The 15,949-nt window shown below is 47.8% G+C and overlaps 1 protein-coding gene across 1 annotated transcript in view; it reads right to left on the bottom strand.

Annotated features, from left to right (window-relative positions):
• The window catches only part of LAMC1 (laminin subunit gamma 1), a 67,437-nt gene extending 51,967 nt beyond the window's left edge, over positions 1 to 15,470 (bottom strand). Inside the window, exon 1 of the mRNA XM_050977417.1 lies at positions 15,063 to 15,470. Coding sequence (XP_050833374.1) covers positions 15,063 to 15,453 — 391 coding nt within the window. The 5' untranslated portion in view covers positions 15,454 to 15,470. The remainder of the gene's footprint in view (positions 1 to 15,062) is intronic.
• Positions 15,471 to 15,949: the final 479 nt, after the last annotated feature.

Raw genomic sequence — 15,949 nt, 5'->3', positions numbered from 1 at the left:
TAAAGCTCGTTCCACCCTCTGCCATGGGCAAGGACACTTTTCACTATCCCAGGCTGCTCCAAGCTCCATCCAGCCTGGCTTTGGACACTGCCAGGGATCCAGGGGCAGCCACAGCTTCTCTGGGCACCCTGTGTCAGGGCCTGCCCACCCTCACAGGGAGCAATTTCTTCCTCAATTCTCATCACACGAGTTCTTCTAAAGAAAGTTTTAGGATGCTTTCAAAGTTGTCTGTGACTAGTCTAAGTATGTCATCAGTCCCTGGGCGGTGCATCCTGGTGCCTCTTTCCCCCCAGCCAGCACTTACCTGGCCACAGGCACACCTCAGGATCACCAAGGCCACCAAGAGATAGTTATCTTTGCATTAAAATAACTACTGGCACTTAAGCAAGCAAACTGATCCTACCAACCAAGGGCTGTGTGGTTCCTTGCCCCCAGCTACAATAAGTGGAAAGGGCTGAGAGACACCAGTATACATGAGAGGCTGTGAAGTCACACCTTCATTCCTTGCTGCCCAGATTTCTAGCACTCCACTGAGCCCCAGAACAGCTAATCTGCAAGGGCACTGCACGATTCACACACACAAAATGCTTCTGCCTTGCACTCTGTTGTCACAGCAACAGAACACAAAGCATGACTGCCAGCATGAAAGCCTTGGGTGGTGAAGAAGAGAGAGGGGAAGCAGCAGATGTGCAGGACAAAAATGGCCTGGTGATACAGTACAGTTACATGGCAAGTCTTGGAGCAGCTCCTGACAGAAAACCCAAGCCCCCACCAGCTCATCTTTATGGCTTATACTTCATTCTGGAGAATTATAGAATAGTTTGGGCTGGAAGAAACCTTTAAAGGCCACCCAGTCCAACCCCCTGCAACAAGCAGGGACATCTGCAACTAGAGCAGGCGGCTCAGATCCCCATTCACTCTGGCACTGAATGTTTCCATCCACCACCTCTCTGGGTAACCTGTTCCACTGTTTTATCACCCTCATTTCTTCCTTATATCTAAATGAACCAATCCTGCTTTAGTTTAAGAACATCACCCCTTCTCCTATCACTCTCAAAAGGTCTGTCCCCACCTTTCTTATTAGTTCCCATTAAGTACTGAAAGGAAGTTTAATGATGATTGGATTGTTTTACCTTGGTAACATACTTCAAAAAAAAAAAAAAACCAGTGGCATGTGCTCTTTAGGCACAGTAAATGAAGATGTTTCAGGAATTCCTTACCAATTATTTATTAATCCTTTTTTAATTACTGATTCAGAATGACCAGTAATCTTTCCCAGTAAGGATATGAATCTTCCCCTTCAGAATCTTTAAACACGCCTTTTCCAAAGGATGTAAAGAAAGCTCACAGACCCAGGAGTTACACACGCTTTTAACTATTAATGCTTGCTTACACTTCAAAGCAAACCTCTGCTACTAGAACTTAATTAATTAACCATTACCTCTATGATAAAAAGCATATAATGTTCCACTCTGCAAACCATGGTCACTTGGCCTAAAGGCTCTTTCTCCTGTGCAAGCAGATGCAAGAATAAAGAAGTGGCTTCAGCATCTACCTCAGGAAGCAGGACATGTGGAAAGCCACCACGGATTTTTTTATTATTTGTTTTTGAGGCTATTCTTATTTTATACCTGACAAGACACCCTGTAGTACCACTGAAGCAACTGCCACTTCTTTCCCAAGGGTAGCCAAACTTGATAAGGAACATAAAACACCCTTAACAGCCTCCACGCCTACTATCCAGCCAAAACCCTTGGCAATCCATTGCCATTTCTGGAGGATTAGCTCTGCTGAAAGTCAGCTTTAAGACATCAGCAGGAGAAAACCAAAAGTTGATAGATTTCAGCTGTATGCTTTAAAAGAAGATTCACTTCAGCACAGGTACCTGAACAAAGCAAGACCAGAGACTGTTACAAGAGCACATACTTGATTTCTCCATTCACATTTCTGTTATTTAGAAATGTGAATTTCTAACTGTATGTCTGGGGTTTTTTTGGTGGGTGAGGGAAGCTACAGAGGTGGCTTCTGAGAGAGAAGCTGCTCGAAGCTTCAACTGTCCAGCAGAGTCAATCTCTGAAAGCTCTGACAATGGACACGTTGCTGGCCCAATTAGAGAAGTTAGTAATGTTTCTGTGATGACTTATTTAAGAAGGAAAAATAACACATGCAGTTTTTTTCTTCTTTTTCTGAGGGTGGTGGGGTCTGGGCCCTCCAGGCACCAGGAGTAGCCACACAGCTAGGGCCATAGAGCTGGGACCACGCAGGTCCTGCCATCTCAGCACAGCTCACAGTGAACTTTGCCTGTTTAGCTGCTTTTAGCCAACCATACTGAGAGCAGAGAAAGGCAGAGGTGGTGGCAGCAGCTTCTCCTTTTCAGTACCCCACATGAAGACAGGAGCTGAATGGTGCCAGCGCCATGGCAGCGGTGGGGACCACAGCGAGCAATTCCCCGATAAGGAGCCCGGACAAGATCAACCTTTCAGCACTGCAAAACCCTGTAAGAACTTTTCAATTGGTACAGCTTGAGAACACACAAACCTACCAACAACAATTTTTTCCCAAATCAGAGAAAAGGAAAAGGTGAAGACACATGAGAACAAGGTCAGTGAAAGGAAAGAAGGGGAGGAGGTGCTCCAAACATCAGAGCTGAGACTCTTCTGGAAGCCATGGTGAGGACTATAATACAACCAGCTCTCTCCCTGGAATTCATGAAGTGCATGGGGGGATGCAGAGATCCACCTGGAGCCCATGAGAAAAGGTGCTCATGCTGGAGCGAGTGGATGCTAAGAAGCTCTAGAGACCCAAACAGAGAGAGAAAGGCCCTTGCTTCCAGAGATAAGAGGACCCTGGCTTCCAAACTAGAACGGCTCATCCTTAATAGACTACACCCCATGAACTAAAAGGACCCGTGTCACGTAGTTTGGGAAGATCATTTTGCCCATGGGAGGGACTCCCATTACAGCAGGTCAGGCAGGACTGCTACTCATGAAAATTAGAACCATGTTGGAGAAGTCCACAGGAAACTCCTCTCCTATGGGAAGGACCCCATGGCATAGCAAAAGAGATTCCTCTCCCTAAGCGATCTGAAGAAAGATTTTCAGAAGTGACAAACCAACTCAAGACCCCATGTTTTGTTTCCCTGCGCTGTTAGTGGGAAGGAAGGAGGGGCTGGAAGTGGAAAAAGATGTTCTAAAAGTTTATTTTAGTTTTGATTACCCACTTTTAATTCTCTTAATAATAAATTTTCTCTATACTGTTTAAGTTTGAACCTGTTTTGCCCATAGTGTTTTTCTCCTATCCTTATCATTTAGCCTTTCAGGTTTCTTTCCCCCTCCTCTGCTCAGCTAAAGCAGAGGAAAAGAAGTGAATGATTTTCATGAGTGCCTGGCTTTTGGCCAGTGTCTAACCACAACAACAGCTCAGACTCTTACCAGCAAATTTTTTAAGCAAGCCAGCACCCATGTCACTCCTCAGAGGGGTTCATCAGAGAACATTTCACCCTGTGACACAAATCACACATACAGAGCAGAGAGGGGAATCAAACCCTTCATCCTTTCATGTCCTCATGGCTCCAAGGGCAACTCCACCTCCTTTCCTGGGGGTCTCTCCCACTGCTCTCTCGCGGTTCCCCAGGAGCCAAGAGCAGCTTTCTGCAGGGGCCCAGAGGACACGGCGGGGTGCTGAGCACCGGGATGCCGGTCCCAGCAGCTGTGTGTTTGTCTGCAGGAAGGACAAACGCCAGCGGGCTGCCAGCATCGCTGTGAATTTCAAAGCACAGTTCAAACTTTCCGGTACACAGCTCTAATGAAGCAGATTAACAACTCCAAATTCTGTCCCTTTGGCTGAACCACCTCTCTTCCCACAGCCCATCTCTGTACCCCAGCATTCAATAACGCTCCCATCCACGGCATCATCCTTTCAAAACACTTCATTCCCTCCCACTGCTTTCAAGTCAACTTTGACTTTTTCTGGGTAACAGCAATAAAGAAAGTCAGGATTTGTAGGACAGAAGGACTGGAAGACAGGGTGCCTCCCACCCACCAGAGCAGCATGTTAATGTTCTAACACACAGCTCACAAAAGAACATACCACAGCCCTGAAGTTACAAAACAGACTGAATGGCTGATATGAAGAAGGTGATAAATTCACAGACAAATTAACGAGGAGACATATTCAGTACAAGGTTTCACAACAGGAAGAACTGAGATTCCTATGAACACTTTTAACCTTTTCCACACAATAGTTAGTGTCACTGTCCAGGCAGAGATCAGTGTCAGACCGCAGCACTGCTCTAAATGCATATCCAAATCCTTGATAAATTAACCATTAATTGGCTGAGTAACTACAACAAAACCAGAGCCAACTGCTTCAAATACACCACAAAACTAGCCTAGTGCCTTCCCTGACACACGAGTTTTTACAAGGCCTGTACCCAGCTGGTGACCGTGGTGATCATGAGCTGTCAATGCCACAGCTGCACCATAGCTGCTCCAAGCAATTTTCAACACCACAGGGCTATGAATTATGAGCAAAACATGACTTACCATCAAAAAAACATGTTACTGCCATGTTTTTGCTTGAATTTGAAGAAAATCAAAGCACAGAAAGATGACAAACCTGGCTTTGGGAATCTTGTGATATTCTTTCCCGGGGCTACCCTTGTACTTTCAGAGCCACAAAAAAATGCATTTTCCTAGAGAGTTCTGAATGTATCACTGGATATCAAATTAAAGATCTTCTAGGAGTACCTCTTGGACTATTTTTTTCATTGTGCTCCATACTCAAAAACTGGTAGCAGTCTGACAGAGAATTGAGAGAGCCAATGTGGGGTGTGAAGGAGTGCCCTAAGTTCATGATTCACAGCCTTTCCAGCATCTCCCAGAAAAGTTGTGGCTTCTCCTGACACAGCTCCCACATCTTACAAGGAAAAGAAGTATAGGAAAATAGGGCTACAAGGAAATATGTGCTAGAGAAAACACATGTTAAGTTGCTAACAATAAAAAAGGCCCTTACTTCCTGAAAGTGCTACAGAACTTTCGGAAAAGCTCATCTCTGTATCATTACTTACAAATAATCTGTACTTTGTTCCACAAGGAAACAGGGTTTAGCTGCCCCAGGACCGTCCCTGCTCACCCCCCTGCAATGTGGGCTGGCCCTGGGGAGGGAGGGTGTGAGAAAGGGGCAGCACACAGGGATGTGTGCAGAGTCACTCTGCTTAGAAAGCACAAGGGCAGTGACTCGTGTAATGCCCGTCATTTGATCAGTAAACTCATGCCTGCAGAGCATGGATGGAGGGCACAAAAGAGCCATCCCAGTGCCCAGCAACCCTCTCAGCTCCACCTGCAATCCCAGAAGAACAAGGCAGGGAGGGCAAGCAGGGCAAAAACTAGATTTCATTAAGTAGACATTGCACAATGATAGTGGGTTGTGGCTTTATTCAGAGCTCACATTTCGCTCTGGCAGTGGCACCAGCTCTGCAGCAGCTCTGCCCCATCCCTGCAGCCCCAACTCTCTTTACTCTGAGCTTGTAGTAACTTCTTCGCAACCCTGCTGGGAAACAACAGAGACAAACATTTGGTTTTATGACTAAAAAAATGGCTTCAATTTGTAACAGCCCTTTGATGAGGGGCTCCCATCCCCCCCAGTCCCTAACATGAGCAAGATGAGAAACCATGGAATACTGAGCATTTATGGATTTTGAACTTGCACTGTATTTCTCAGTCTAACCAAAATGAAACCATCTGCACCTTGTCTGTACATGTGTATAAAGCAGTGAGTGTGCAAGGGTGGCAGCAATGCTGCCCTGGCAGACCAAGGCTGCTGCCAGGACTAGAACTGTGGGAGATCTCAGCTAAAAAACCTCATCCCGGGAAGGGGGTGAGTTACCTTCCCAATCCACACAGCCCAGGGACATGACAGCACCAGGAAAACAGGAGTGGGGAGAAAGGGAAACCCAGGATGACTGCAAGGAGCTTCAGGAAGGAGAAAAAAGGGAGAAAGGAGATAGTAAACAGATCTGCGAGCTTTGAGCAACCACAGACTTCCTCAACAGCTTCTTAATAGCTTCATCAAGCAGATTCAGTGTTGAGAAATCCCTTGTCCTGTGTAACTCCAGCAAGGACAGCAGGAGCCATGAGACCATGGAAGGCAGCCAGAGAAGGCAGAGGAAGCAGCAGCGGGAAGGGAAGCATCAGCTGCTGTCACACAATGAAAGGAGGTTGTGGGGCAAGCCCAGCACCTTGACAGCCACAGCCAGGAGCAGGGCAGAGGGAGACATGCTGGATCCTCACAAATAACCCATGCTCTTTTAGAAGCTGAGAAGCAAGGGCAGCCTGACCAGGGCTGCTCCCCAGGGACCAGTCCTGCAAGCTGCTGGGAAGAAAATCCCACTGCAATATCCCACCAGATGGGAGCATGCAAAGGACTGCAGATGAAAGGACTATAAATAATCATCATAATCAGAGCTGACCCAGGACAAGAACATTTTCTTTTCTCTCAGTCAAACAGTCCCACACAAAACTGACATCAAGAAGCATTTTGATGGTACTTTTTCCAGAAGGGGCTGATTTTTTATTCCACTAATCTCAATAAGAGATAAACCCAAAGCAAACTGAGCCTTTCAAAGTACATGACTTATAGTGTATTTACAAGGTTGTGGAGTATAAGAAGGCACCAAGAAAACAGTCCCTTTATCCCTCTTGAAGAGGTTCAATGTAATCATTTCCTTAAAAAGACTCCAAGACACATTATCTTTTAATTCAAATATAAGAAAAATTCACCTTCCTGAAACAAAGTATACAGGGAAAGGAAAAGTTTTTTAAAAATTAAAAACCAACCTGTTGAGCACCTCTGATATTTCCCCACTGCCAAAATAAACCAAACTGAACCAAGCGCAACACGCTGCACAAGCAGCTGCTCACTGTGGTAGGAACAAGGTCTTTTTTGATGCCAAGTAGGCTGAGCTATAAAGCAGACTTTGAAAAAAAAAAGCCTTCTAAGAAGAAAGCAGAGTGCTTAGAACTGGGTTGGTGCCAAGCCCAAACTCCACAGCGCTCCCTCAGCCTTGGAGTACCAAAAGGAATGAGCATTTCAGGCAACTCACTGGGAAACCAAGGGCTACCATGTTCAGCCAGCCACTGCCCACTTGAGCACACATTTGATGAACAATCTCTGTTATCAAGCAAGTTTTAATACTTGATAGGTTTAAGGGGGTTTGGGATGTTTTTTTAAGAGGTGATCTTCCCATTACAGAGGGTTAAGAGCAATGGAAGGGTCAGGTCTGCTTGCTTTGCACTCCAGGCCAGGTGTCATTCCTGAAGCCATTTAACCCTGGTTCTGCACCCTGGCCTTCCCACAGAAGCAACTCAAGCCCCAGAGGATGAAATAGCTATTTACATAGTTCTCCTGTAAAACACAGGACCCACTACAAAGCCAAGTCAGATAAACAGTTCTCCAAGCACACCAAAGTCTGTACCAGAAATGAGAACATTGCAGAAAGCTGAGCCAAGAACCAACAAACCCTGGGTCTTTTCAAGTTCTCAATATATCATCTCTACAAACATCTTAAAAGTCTTCCCCTTCCCCCACAAAAACACCAAACCCCCAACCAACTGTACAAATAAGGCCTCAAGCTCCCTGGAAATGTACCTCCCATGCACAAGATGGTACTAGTTTACCTGCCAAAGGAGAAAAAACAAAGAAAGAAAAAGTCCAATAATAGTTTTTGGATAGTTTTTGGATAATATTTCTAAATGAGGAAATTTTGAAATTCTGCATTGCTGAACACAGCTGTGTTGTGTCAGAACTGCAGGCATGATTACCACTGGAAACAGCTCTTTGATGACTATCACACTGGAATATCTAAAACAAGTAGAAGCATGGAAACAAAAAGTGCTTTGCCACCCAGTTTCAAACAGAATGCTGAAGACCACTGAATAATATATGAGGGGGTTGGTGGGAATTTGGGTTTTTTTGGTGAAAGATCTCTTTAATAGGGCTGGGCTGGTAGAAAAAAAGACTGAGGCTTTCTTTAAATAAAATTATCTTGTTATTTCAGATCCTGTTACAGCTGATGAGTTTTCACCATTTTCCAAATTTCTATATGAGAATAATTCCTAGAAATTATGTTTTACCTAAAAGCCCACCAAGGCTACCAGCAGCTTGCACCTTTGGTCTGGCAAGCTACAAAAGGCAGCTTCTCCTCTCATATTCCTGTTTGATACCCGCACATGCCTACCAGCAGCAGCCCTCTGATCTCATGGTTTGTTAGCAGCTGTTGTGAAACTCTCATCAATGCTGATGTGACAACCAACATCACCAGCACACTGCTAAAACCTCAACCTTACTCATGGAATGCTGTGGACAATGGGAGCAACCCCCAGTACACCCTCTGGAAATGGCTAAGAGATTATCCTAATTTTACAAAGAGTTTCAAACACAGCTAGTGATGTCCTCAACACAAGCAGCCACATTCATCTGTGCCTTAAAGGCTGTAAAGCTTGATTTGAGACACACAGGGCTCTCGGGGAGGGGGGGAACATATCCCTTTCTCTGTGGTGGGACAACAGACCCAGCAAGATTTGTGCAAATTATTGGAAAATATGAAACTCATGTTATTTTCTGATCAAAACACACCTTGGTAGCCACCAAGAAGCAAGATCTCATGGTTAAGATATGTGTAATAGCAGGCTTGAATGGTTTTTTGCATGCCAGAGCTTACATGAGGAGCAGCAGCAGCCCAGGGTGAGCTTCCAAAGGTTGTTACAGACCAGAGATGGTGACTTTAGATGTGATGTTTAACATGCCAGATCTCATACCCCAGTTAACCCACGGGAAGGGCATGCAGCCAGAGGGTAAAATCACTCAGCATGGCCTCACCAGTGGGGGTGAGCACTGAATTAGGGCCCCAGGACACAAGCAGGAGGTCTCAACCAGACAGAGGTGGTAAGCATAAGCTCACAGCCTTGCTTCTTATGGTGAACCCAAGATCCAAGTTTCCTGTCCCATCCATCTACACTGGAAATTCTAAGTGTTGTTTGCAGAGCAATCCCGTTTCTCATTTCCAAGGGAAGAGGCAGCCTGGGATTTTCACTTGCAGACTCAGAGAGGCCACAAGAGCCTCCCAACGCCTCAGGCTACAAGAGAAACGGTACCTAATAAGCCAGAAGCTTTTCAGCACGCTAACAATTCTGAGCAGCAAACTGTTTCAAAGGTTTAAACCTACAAAAGGAACTGAGTGTGTGAAAACCTGCGACTATTTCTTCTACCAACTCAGGGCAAGCACCACAAATAGCAGCAAAAAGGTTTTGCAGCAAAATATCACAAAGTTCCAGCTCTCTCCACCCCCCAAAGTCGGTGTTCTGCCATGTATAGCATTCCCAAAGGCATCAGGAAGAGGCATCAGCATCCTGAGACAGAGAAGGAGAAAAACTTGGGAATTTGAGGTGTACGCAGGAAATGATACCTTTATATAACTGCACTGAATAACTGCTGGCCACTAAAAGCCCCGATCTCTTCAGCACTCATGTTGAAACCTGCAAAATGTAAATCAAGCCTTTGCGAGACCAACTAAAATAGCGTCTCCCCGAGGGCTCCACAAATACCACGGCAAAGCCTGGGCTCCCGACACACCCTGAGCTCCGGCCTTGGAGCTGGAAATGCCCTCCCAACGCCTTAATTACCACTGAGTCTTTAAATTGCAGCTACACTAGGCAAAGCTTCACGTGCATACATACACCCTGCTTGCTTGCACTTGGTTTTACCACGGTGGTTCCCTACGGAAAGCAGCAAACCACAGCCTCATAAAGTTTTAATGGGATAACTGGCAAACTGAGGGCATCGCTGCACTGAATAAAACAGAGCAACTGCATCCCAGTGCTATAAACTATCTATTTGATTTAAGCCACATTTTATAGCTCTTCCTTCGGGAAAAAAAACTCCACTGGTTTTCTGTACTCAAAAAAACCTCTGGCCTGCTAAAAACAACGGGCAAATCAAGCCAGGGCTGAGCACAAGAACTGGCAACTCGCCTGGGTTTCCTTGTAAATGCCTTCAAATGGCAGTCATGCCTCAAACCATGCTTTGCCGGCAAAGTATATATAACCAAGCATCCTGGCTCTGCTCACAGCCAAATAAAGGACTGAGCGGGCAGGAAAGGGGGAGGGGAAGGAGATGGGCAATTCATTTCTTTAGCAACCAACAGCTTTCACAAGTTTTACTTTACTTTATGTATACAAGACACCATCCAGCTCGCTGACATGAGTTTCCAGGCTAGTCTGTAGTAAGGATTTCAGGAGCTGACATGTTTTTAACCAAGGCAACCAGCAATTTCATCTTTCTTCCTGACAGGCAGCCTACCAGAGGGCTGCTTCCAGCACCAAACACTCTCTTCCCTTCTGAGGCAATGACAGAAGAGGAAGGAATTGACCTTTTCTGCCTTCCAGATAGTCCTGAATTCATAGTTAGGCCACCAGCATCATCAGTCAAGCACATCTGGACACCATCCCTGCTGAGATGCAGAGGATAGTCACCTGCCCCAGGAACTGGACTGCTCCGAGCTCACAGCTGATAAAGCACGGCTGCTCTCAGTGGAGATGGAGTCACCCCACCATGGAACAGCCACCAGCATGCTGAGGAGGCTTCCTCTTTATCCAAGGAACAAAACCCTGGGATAGTCACAAATCACAATAGCTGAAATCAAGGTGTGAGAGTGGTCCAGAAAGTAAAAGTGGTGGGAAAAAATGAGAGGTGGCTCTAGCAGAGCTGGCTGGGAAGGGAGCACAAAGGCACATGTAGAAGTGGATTTTTAAAAGTGTAGAAACAACAGAAAGCACACAGAAATTAGAGCTGCAGAAGGAAAGAGTGAGAATCTGCTCTGAAAAAATGCAAACCTTTGTCCCAGCAAGAGCATCCAGTACCAAAAATACTCCATGTACCTCCATGCTGCCTCTTTCCCCCTTCTTCCAGTGTTCAAGGCAGCATCTTCAACAACCCGGTGTTGTTTCTGTGTGTCAGGGGTCTACAGCAATGCTGTGCTCAAGTGTATGCACACAAAGCACTGGGGAGATGCCAGAGCTATCCCAGTGCTCCCAGACAAGCAAACAGCACAGACAGTAAAAATAACGTGACACCCTGGCTTCAAAAACAAAGCAGACAACGCACTGTAAGGCCTTGGCTTCCATCTTCTACTTGTAAGCTGGCACCACTGCCTCAAAGTTCCTTTTTTTGGGAATATATGGGAACATAGTGGGAGAGCAGTAGGAAAAAAAAAAAGACTGGCTGGGTCAAGTCTAAATAAGTAATAAGTTCTGAGGAAATGGAAAATGGGGAAGCCAAGGGATACTTTTAAGAAATGCGAAAGAAAGGACACAGCAATGCTCTCCCCTCCTCTCACTCACCAACCTAATTATCCAGACACCACCCTATGAACAGGTTCAGCTCCCCTTCTCCTAACTTACAGCTGCAAATTCATGTCTCCAGGCCTTTTACCTACCCTTACTTAGGGGGTCTTAATACCCTCTCATACAAAGAGAAATAGCCTTTTGTAACTCCAGATGTTCCTGGTGCGGGGAGTGGTAATTACCCCAATTCCCCTCTCCCCAGGGAGCACCCTAACTTTTGGACACAGATGTCATCTCCAAACACTCCCAGGATCTGAGCCTTTAACTCAGTAGTAGTGATCTATGCTGTGTTTTTCTGTATCAGGCTTTGTGCTGGCACCTAGTCCCAAAACTAAAGGTTTTTAAACTTGTTTTGAACTGCACATTGTAAGGAGATTCAAAGAAATCCACATTCACATGTTGGCAACAGACCTGCAGTTCTTACTGACCTTTTGCAGGCCCCTCTGAAATGTTAATGCTGTTCTACACGGACTGAACATCGCTGGATGTTAATCAAGACATCTCAAACTGCCAAAAAACTCAGCACAGGGCAGCATGTACATGAAACCCAGAGTCAATGCAGCTGGTCCTGACCAGGTGCAAAACAGCATTAACCATTCAGGACACCAACGCTTTCAGAAATGAAGGCAATTGCAGCATCAAGTAAGGATATGGGTCTGAGCACAGAGCTTAATCCTCAAAGACCAGGCAGAACTAACTGCATGAAAGGGCTTTGTGCCCCAGAATGCCTTTATGTCCTATCAAGTGTATAAATACTTGCCAAGCTCCTTGCCTCTTTCTCTTAGTGATGTCAATAATTAAGTGTCCCACAGACCATAGTGCAGGCACACAGAACCCAGCAGCTCACTCAAACAAAGATGGTTTACTCACAAAAGTAGGGAAAAGCAATGCTGCAGAGAAGTTTGGGGATTTCAGGCTAAAAAGGCGCTGTCAGTACTCAACAGCTCTTCAACCTGCCACGAACTCAGCAACACAGAGAATCACACAGCACATGTGCAGAGAGATAAATGCTTTGATGTTGTCATCTTTAAACCAACTCCACCACCACCATGCCCACAACAAGCTTCTGATTCTTAAAAGGCTTTATACTAAAAATATCCCACCCAAAAACCTAACTAGGAAAAATCTGACCAAAAAACCCACTCAAATATATCAAAGTCAGTCAGGCAGCTTCTGCTTTAAAGTTGTACTCTACTCAAAAAACACGGCAAAGCAAATTCCCAAAGCTCCAAGAGACTGCAAACAAACCTGGAACTCAAGTGAAAGTGCCGCAGTGCTACAGTATTTTGAAGATGCAGATGTTTTCAGCAAAACGCGTGCATTTCTTCAAAGCCCAGGACACAGCACGCTGCTCTCAGTACTGTTTTTCAAAGAACACCCATATACACATGGATACACAAAACCAAGGACAGCAGTAATACAGATGGGTCTGTAAGTCTTGCCTTGATAATGAGAATTATAATGACTTATTAAAAAATAAGTTGGGATCAATTCTTTGCTTTCAAGGACTTTGGAAAAAAAAAACCTAATGTACAAAGAGATATGCTTATGTGGTATATTTATGTTGAAGCTCCAAACCGAAGGAAACACTTTAGGGCAGAGAGGCTTCTGGGGCACATGGATGTGCTCTTCAGGTGACCCCTGGTACAGGACTCAGTGCCATCAACTACATCTCACCAATGCAGGCGAGACCTCTCACAAGATCCAGCTCTCCAAGCCCTAACACCATTTTTCCCCTGAATTAGACTGTTATTGATACTAAACTTAATGCTCAACAGCTGCTCTTGACTAGAAGCTGTGAATGGCTGCAGTGGGGCTTTCTTTAATATTTACTTGATTTAATGACATGAAGATATAAGTTGTGGTTTCAACATTATCTCAGCTGTCTTGTCTTCCAGTTCTTAAATGATTACCCTTCCTCCATGTCATGACAGCTTGAATAACTGAATGAACAGAAAAGCTTGTCCACAAATCAAAATGAAGGCTAAAATACCTTATCCCAAAGAAACCTCTGGAACTGACAACCAACCAGAAAATACACCTTCTTTTTCTGACTGGCTGTTGCAGTTCAGCAGCAATGCTGGCTGCTGACACGCCTAACCCACCCAGCAATTAAAGGACAATGCTGCCCCAGGGGGTAAGAGGATACACGGCAGATGTGCCCTTGCACACGTGATTTCCCACAGTGCCTGCGACTTTTCAAACCAGCATCTCCCACCTGCATCCAAAGCTTGTTGTCTGGAAAACTCCAGGATCCAATCGTGAGCTTGGCTGCATTGGGTTACCGGTTGGACTTGATCTTAAAGGTCTTTTCACAGAATCATAGAATGGCTTGAGTTAGAAGGGACTTTAGGCTCATCTCATTCCACTCCCTGCCATGGCTGGGACACCTTGCACTAGACCACGTTGCTCCAACACCCATCTAACCTGGCCAAGGATTCTTCCAGGGATGGGGCATCCACAGCTTCTCTGTGCCAGGAACTCACCACCCTCACAGGGAACAATTTCTTTCTACTGTTTTTCCAATCTAAATGGCTCAGTGATCCCTGGTGTGTGGGGTGGGACATGACCACTGCATCCTGCTCCACTTCCAGGCATCTCAGGCAGTGCAGCCTCCCCTCTCACAAACCAACAGCACCTCCAATACAGACTGCAGTGGAGCAACCCCTGAAATATCCACTGGAGAATGCTGAAAATCAAATTTACCAAGCACTGTTGAGTAGATGTGAGTGAGATACCAGCTGAGGGGTGAGGAACCAGCGCAAGGCCAGACCCTGGCTGAGGACATCCCAACACAACCATGGGGAGCAAGCAGCATTGATGGTGAAGATGGCTGAGGACCTGCAGAGCGGGGACTCAATGACATTCCCTGAACACTGGATCACCCAGGGCTTGGTTATCGGCACTCATCCAGGCACGGCCCCAGCAATGCCCACTGTGCAGGTGACCTTTCAGCCCAGAATCACAGAATGGGGCAGGTTAGAAGGGACCACAGTGGGTCATTGGGTCCCACCTCTCTGCTCAAGCAGGGTCATTCCAGAGCACATGGCACAGGATTGTGTTCCGACAGGTCTGGAATACCTCCAAGTGAGAGACTCCACACCCTCCCTGGTCTCTGTTCCAGTACTTGCTCACTGCACAGGAAAGAAGTTCTTCATCATACTCAGGTGGAACTTCTTGGGCATCCATTTCTGCCCATGGTCTCTTGTCCCATTGCTGGGTCCCAGGGAGCAGTATGCTGTGTCCAGCCTCTGAGCCCTCCCTGCAGACAGGGACAGACAGGGCTCCTCTCAGCCATCTCCTCTCTAAGCTGAACACTCCCACCTCATGAGAGAGATGCTCGAATCTCTCCATCATCTCCACAGCCTCTGCTAGACCTGCTCCAGATCCTGAGGAGCCCAGACCTGGACACAGCATTCCCAATGTGCCTCACTAGGCCTGAGGACAGGGGCAGGATCAGCCCTGGAAGAGCTGACTGTGTTGGTCCAAACGCATCCGAGGACACCACTGCGCACACGGCATGCTCGTGGACACCTCCGTGTGCACCAGGAGTCCCAGCTCTCCTTCGGGGAGCTGCCCTCCATCAGCTACCCCAGCCTGCGCTGGTGCCCAGGCTAACTCTTCCCCGGGTGCCCTCGCCCCCTGCCCGCTCCCCGTCCTTACCCAGGTGCAGGGTGAGGTTGACGGCGGTGGGGTGCTGCACGCCGGCCAGCATGGTGCGGCTCTGCCACCAGGTCGCGTCGGCCGGGCTGTTGTAGTCGGTGAGGAAGGCGGCGCCATGGCTCAGGTGCGGTTGGGCGGCGTCGCAGAGGTGGCAGGACTGGGTGACGCCGGTGACCCCGGTCTGCACGCAGTACTCCTCGGCCGGCGTCCCGCACGTGTGCGTGGCCAGCACCGTAGCGTTGAACGCCGCGTTCACGAACTCGGGCATGCAGCGCTGCGCCCGCCCGCTCCGCTCCTCCGCGCACTCGTCCATGGCAGCGCCGCACCGCGCGGGCGCCCACAGCCACAGCACCCACAGCCACAGCGCCCAGCGCTCGTCGCCGCCCCCCATGGCGGGGCTGCGGGAGCCGGCGGGGGCACGGACGGGGGTCGCTCGCTCGCCGGGTGCCACCGCTCCGCGCCGGCCGCGGGCTGAGACGGGCGAGGCCCGGCGGGGCGAGGCGAGGCGAGGCGAGGCGGGGCGGGCGCGGAGCAGGCCGGGAGCGGAGTCCCGCAGCGTAGCCGGGCTGGAGCTGCCCCCGCCTCGCGGAATGTGCCGGCTTAAAGCGGCGATGGCGGCTGTGGGCCCGCTCCCACAGCATGGGAGGTGTCTCGCCCTCGCCTCACTGCGGCGCAGAGCGAGTGACCGCGGCAGAGCGCCGGGCCTGCCAGCACCCCCGCACTGGCACACCCCGCAAAACGGCGCCTTCTACACAATCACCGACTCCCTCAGGTTGGAAAAGACCTCCGGGATCATCCAGTGCCACCTTCCACCGATCCCTGCCTTGTCAACCAGACCAGAGCTCTGAATGCCACGTCCAGTCGTTCCTTGGACACCTCCAGGGATG

Source organism: Serinus canaria, chromosome 8 (assembly GCF_022539315.1).
Source record: "Serinus canaria isolate serCan28SL12 chromosome 8, serCan2020, whole genome shotgun sequence".
Lineage (NCBI taxonomy): Eukaryota > Metazoa > Chordata > Aves > Passeriformes > Fringillidae > Serinus > Serinus canaria.
The sequence above is the reverse complement of the archived record's forward strand: the minus strand, read 5'-3'. Positions and strand labels throughout refer to the sequence as shown.